The 5,758-nt window shown below is 42.6% G+C and overlaps 1 protein-coding gene across 1 annotated transcript; it reads left to right on the top strand.

Annotated features, from left to right (window-relative positions):
- The first annotated feature begins 511 nt into the window (after window positions 1–511).
- RPS15A (ribosomal protein S15a) lies at window positions 512–3,920 on the top strand. The gene is made up of 4 exons (XM_009875710.1): window positions 512–728; window positions 896–975; window positions 2,472–2,557; window positions 3,785–3,920. Exons 1-4 carry the CDS (start codon window positions 596–598, stop codon window positions 3,876–3,878), a joined length of 393 nt encoding a protein of 130 aa, XP_009874012.1. The 5' UTR covers window positions 512–595; the 3' UTR covers window positions 3,879–3,920.
- Window positions 3,921–5,758: the final 1,838 nt, after the last annotated feature.

Below are 5,758 nucleotides of genomic sequence, written 5' to 3'. Positions count from 1 at the left end.
GATGGAGTCCCCGTGTGCCGCGGGGTCTGGCCGTGTCGGGACAGGAGCGCAGCGATTCTGTGGGGAGGTGTCGCGTCAGGCCCTGCGGGAGCCCGGGTGCTCCGGTGTTACGATGGGAGCGCCCGGGTCGGTGCCAGGTTTCCGTCCCCAGAGAGCTGTTGGGCGCTTGAATCCTGCAGGTGTTCGGCAGGAAAGCCGAGCAGCATCTGTTGTGTTGAATGCTCTGTACCACCTAGATTTTGAGCAGGGCTAATAACTGCGTAATTGAGTTTTGAAGTCCAAAGCAGTTAACCTGGGAAAGTTGTCATACCTGTGAAATGCTGTCAAGATGGGTGTTTTTAAATGCATGTTGATAAAGCCGAGTTCAGATAAGTGTGTCGAGTTTCCTAACTTGTCTGAATCCTTTAAGCATATCTGAGCGTGTGATTTGATTTGCTTTTCAGCTTAAGAATGCTTTTTAGGCTTTAATCTAACTTTCTGTAACTCTTAGTTCTTAGAGGTCTAAAATTAACCTTAAAAACACGCACCTCTCTGTATTTTTTTTCTGCTGACCAGCTGATGTACCTGACTGCTTCTCCTCTTCCCCACAGGCACCATGGTGCGCATGAACGTTCTAGCCGATGCTCTCAAAAGCATCAACAATGCAGAGAAACGTGGGAAACGCCAAGTTCTCATTAGGCCGTGCTCCAAAGTAATCGTCCGGTTTTTAACTGTGATGATGAAGCACGGTAAGTGTAGAGGGCACAGCGCTGCCTCGCTGCTGTTGCGTTAAGGTGCTTTTTGACTAAAAGTAAATCAAGATGCTTGAACAAGTTGTGCATTGTAGTTAACCGAGTTGTGTTAATGTAGCAAAGTGTTCTGTGTTTGATTTGCCTTTTTTGCTGATCTTTCATAGGTTACATTGGAGAATTTGAGATAATTGATGACCACAGAGCTGGGAAGATTGTTGTCAATCTCACAGGCAGACTCAACAAGGTAGGATTTGTCTTCCTGAATTCAGTTCTCCAGGAAGGTGTTTAAATGAGATGACTTTTTATTTATTTATATGTTTGTCTGCTCTAGTTCTGAAAGTATGACTTTTAAAGAAGTTGTTATTTATTGAATCTATGTAAATGAAAGCAATATGGATGTTAGCAGCGGTTATCAGATGTTTGTTAATTTCCCTAGGTTTATAATGGCATGGCTGGCTATTAAGTTTCTTTTAAATTCTGAATCTTTAAGACAGATTTTCAGGGAAGTCTGCAAGTGCTGTGTGTTTCTCTTCAAAGGCTTTCTGGTTCTGTAGTGATTTATCAGTTTCTTTGGTGTTTAAGCTGTCTAGAAGGTTTGTCTTAGGAGGTAGCAACTGAGTTGTTTTCCTGTTGATGTCTAATATGTGGAAATGTTGACAAGACAAACCTTTCTCCTGCTGCTAGATAGGCTTTACTTGCAGATGTGGGAACGTGGAATCTTACATTACTGGTGCTTATTAAGTTCCTGAGGCATTCACAGTGTTCATGTGTGTGTTGGAAATTTTTTGGATGATTTTATCTCAAAAGACTGAGCTGTCTAGTTCTGTGATGACTTGCTGTGCATCGTAGTTTCCAGCTCCACTATTCAGTTAAGCTTCTTTACTAAAGAAATAAAAAAATTACTTGGTCAAAATATGTTGGGGACTATCTCCACAATGAATGAATATTTCAGCTGAAAATTGCTTGAGTGTAGCAGGCAGAGAATTTTGACACTGCTCAGATCACTGGTCTTATGTATCTGTAATAAGTATAATGTCTGTCAAATTTGAGTATAATGTTCCTTGAACTCTCCTGGGGTGATTTTATAACAAATCTCCTGGGGTGCAGCTGGATCGAATGCTTTTCTCAATAGTAGTGATAAGGGTACACTTGTTTGGTCCAGAGGAGTGTTCGTCAGTGCAGGACGGTGTGCTTCTGTTTTGCTCTTGGATATTTTTGAGATGATCTGAGCCCGTGAGGTAACTGGAGGTGGTACTAGAGGTCGTGGTCGGGAAGGAATACAGGCCACTTGAAAACTTTGCTAACTTTTGTGCGTGTTGATTTCTCTGGTTAAAATCCACAGGTGTTTTTTGCTTACCACATTTGGTGATTAGAATACCCCTGAGTAGTCGCAGGATTTTTTCATGATACAAGAGGGTGCTTAATAATCTTTAGTGGTTTATAGTATGCTTTTGTGCTGTCCCAGGCCTAGCCATTAATTTGTTAGTTTAGCTTCAGCAGCAGTCTTAGTGAATTTAAATGAGGAGGAGGAGGCAAGGCCAAGGAAGTAACAGCTGAATGGCTGTGGGAGACTCTGAACACTGTTTCATAGTAAGCATAGTGGAGGTGCTTCTTGGTACTCTAGTCTTTTGCTGCCAAAAATACTGTAATTGCAGTTGTTAAATCCTTTCATCCAGTGAATTGCAATGACAAATGTGCAAATCCAGTTTACGAAGTCTGTAATGGAATTCTGTTTTATAGTGTGGTGTAATCAGTCCCAGATTTGATGTTCAGCTGAAGGATTTGGAAAAGTGGCAGAACAACCTACTGCCTTCACGTCAGTTTGGGTAAGTTGCGAGAAGTTAAATCCGTGCCATATGTAAAAAAGTGGGGGTGGGTTTATTACGGTTTTGTACTGCCTGTGTTAGCCTGGCTTGACACCTTTCTTCTCTGATCAGTCTGCAGGTAGATAATGGTCTAAAAATCCATCGTCTGTGTAAATGCTCCTTTTAACCGGTTTTAAAGGGGCACTGCTAAGCAGGACCTGTTTTTACTTGACTTGGTTAAATCCCGTTTTCACAATTTCTGCAGTTTACTGGGAAAATAGAAACTTTCCACTTACTCATTTTAGTTTTAATATTGAGCAGTTATAGATAGGTGAGGAATCATGTAAGTTAGCAGTCAGTCGAGGTGGGTCATATGGCTTCGAATTAAACTTCCTGACCGCGTATGAATTGATTAGATATTAAGTGATGAGAGACTTGGAGCCTCTGCTGAACAGACACCTACAGCATAGAAAATCTTACTACTGTGCAGCGTATTTTTCGTTCCCAAAATTGACTGAGTGAAATCTCAGTGCACCAGGATGACAGAACTGGAGGTGTCTTCAGAGGCTCAGCTGGTCTGAGGCAAAGACCGGATTAACAGTTCCTTGTCGTTGCTGTTCTTCAGACTCTGGTGATAAGCTGCTTGCTTCAGCTCTACCTGTAGAGCTTATTAGTGTGTGTTGTCATATTTTTAGGATTATTTATAGAGTGGTAGGACAAGAGGTTCTCGAACACAAAGCTGTGTGGATGAAGGATGCTGGTAATCCAGACATTGGCATCAGCAATGACTGAGGCTGCTTCGGTTGTCAGTCTGGCTCCTGATCTTCATCTGCATCAGTGCTCGGTGGTGTTCAAAACATTGAGAGACAAAGTGCTCGGAGTGGAGGAGCTGTCTGGCACCATGGCAACTCTACCTGCTCTGAAGAAAAATACCTGCTTAAAATAGAAGCAGGCTTTGTCTAGAAACTGGAGTTGCTACTGCCACAGCAGCTGAGCTGACTTTGCAGTGGGAATGCACAAGAAAACTTCTTGCTGAGACTTAGCAAATACTTGGATAACAGAAGTGCTGCAGAGTTGTGCTTGTGAGAGGAGTTTCTTTTTCAGTCTCATAGCCAGTTGTTACCACTGTGAGGTCCATTCTTACAGAAGCTGATCTTTTTCTGCCGCAGTACAGAAATGAAGTTAGTGCTGTCAGCTCTGCACAGGTGTAGAAGATGATAAACTGAACCGTCTGCTCTTTCTTCACAGGTACATTGTTCTGACAACCTCAGCTGGCATCATGGACCACGAGGAGGCTAGGCGAAAACACACAGGAGGCAAAATCCTGGGATTCTTTTTCTAAAACTTGTAAAAAAAGAGGATACTAATAAATCGTTCAAATGGACGCTGATGTTGCCAGTCGATATTTTAATGACTTTGAATGCTACCTGTAGTAGTGCTTGTGACAGACAGCTCCTCCATAGGGCTTAAGTTCCAGCTGTACTTCACCTGATGTTTGGGTTCCACACCATCCCTGGTCACAACTTTTTATTCCTGTTTTGATACTGAGGTACTTCTAATAGTTACCACTTGAATGACAGTTCAGGTTGCTGTACAGAACGGCCTCAGCAGGGGAACACTAATGTTAAACTATGTACTTGGCTGTCATGTGGTGGGATCACCTCTTGGGTGTTGTGTACACGTCTCATTGCTGTATACAAGTGACACTAGTTTCACTTTCTGGCTGAATAATAGGAGGTATTTCCTGTTCATCAGTGAAGAAAGGTAGGATTGTGGAATAATTAAAATGACCAAAGTGTAAGGAGTAACTGAGGTAGAGGGGTGGATAATTTTTTTTTTCCAGACTTCTACTTTCAAAGTCCTTTGAAGTGTAAGAGCTTTGAGTAGGGTAGTTGCTGTACCTCTGCTTTACATGTTGTCACAAAGACATAACGGACTTCTTTTTAATATTTGGGATTGAGGAAGTAAGGATATCTGAACTTAAGGTGGTGAATATTTTGCATTGGATGAGTTGTTAGCCTTTTTTTGGGGGCATCCGATACATGACAGTGTAATGCACTTGATACAGAAAAATCAACAGATGTCTTCTGAAGCAGCGCACAGAGCAGGGGACTGCAGCTGAAGAGCTGCTGGCAGATGGTAGAGAACAGGATGCCAGCTCCTGGCCTGGTGGCGTTACCCTTCAGCAGCAGTCAGAGCCCTTGCCTTACTTCGGTTTGTTGGGAGTCTTTATTAGGAGGGAGCTTTGTGGAATGCATCAAGCATCAACGCTTTAAAGCTGTTGAATTTGTGATTCACCTGATACAAACAATGGGAAGCAGTTTTCCTTCCTGGTGCTGTGTCCTCGTGCTTGTTACGTACAGTTGCTCGAGTTACGAGTATTGTTCCTTGAAGGTGATACTTCATCACAGAGCTTTTCAGAGAGCCTTGGGGTGGAAGTAACTGACGTCGGCACAAAGTCTTTGTAATTCATAATTGTAGCCTGTTTCAGTTCAGTCTGTTACTTTTTATGGAGAAAAGGAGAAGGTGGTAATTGTGGCTAAGCAGACAGGTCTTCGCTCTTTGTAGGCAGGCAGCACAGTCTCCTGATGCTCCGAGGAGCAAGAAGCTACAGAGCTGTGGAGTGCTTACAGGCAGTGCTCCTGGTGTGTGCTGGTGTCCCGTAACAGATGTGAAGCTTGATTGAGACGAGCAGAGCACTAATGGAAAAGGCTCATTGACTTGTTTTGTCTCAGTCACCTGCTGGGTAAGGTCACGAAGTGAATTGCAGATGGCATCAGAACCTGGAAATGTGATCAGTATGGTTCTGTTGGATTTGAAACACATTTGCTTAGCTAGAGATCTGTACACTGAATTAGAAGGAGTAGTTACGAAGTCAAAAGAAGTTTGTCTTGACCACTTTTTTTATCATCAAATCAAGCTATTTAGTTACAGGTTGGGGTTTTTATCCTTAATGAAGGTAATTGCAGTACTAAGCACTGACACACACGTGAGCTTTTGCATTTTCTGCTCAGAGTAACCCTGAAGATCATGCCAAGATTTCACTGTTCCTGTTTCAAAACCAGTGATTTTTATCAGTCCAGAATAGAGCACATAATTCTGATACCTGATGGGAGGTCAGTGACACTTAAAGGCTTCATTTAGATGAACTTACTGTGGTTTTAGGTTTGCTAGTTTGTACCAATTTTTCGTAGGACACACACGCGTTTTCTGAATCAGTTT

This window comes from Apaloderma vittatum, unplaced genomic scaffold, assembly GCF_000703405.1.
Source record: "Apaloderma vittatum isolate BGI_N311 unplaced genomic scaffold, ASM70340v1 scaffold32218, whole genome shotgun sequence".
Classification (NCBI taxonomy): Eukaryota; Metazoa; Chordata; class Aves; order Trogoniformes; family Trogonidae; genus Apaloderma; species Apaloderma vittatum.
This window is presented reverse-complemented; position numbering and strand designations above follow the sequence as displayed.

Bases quoted from the DNA above. Each gene is read 5' to 3' on its own strand.
- RPS15A (XM_009875710.1), top strand. From the start codon at position 596: ATGGTGCGCATGAACGTTCTAGCCGATGCTCTCAAAAGCATCAACAAT. The intron at 976-2,471 runs GTAGGATTTGTC...TCTGTTTTATAG, and splicing joins TCACAGGCAGACTCAACAAG to TGTGGTGTAATCAGTCCCAG. The intron at 2,558-3,784 runs GTAAGTTGCGAG...CTTTCTTCACAG, and splicing joins CTGCCTTCACGTCAGTTTGG to GTACATTGTTCTGACAACCT.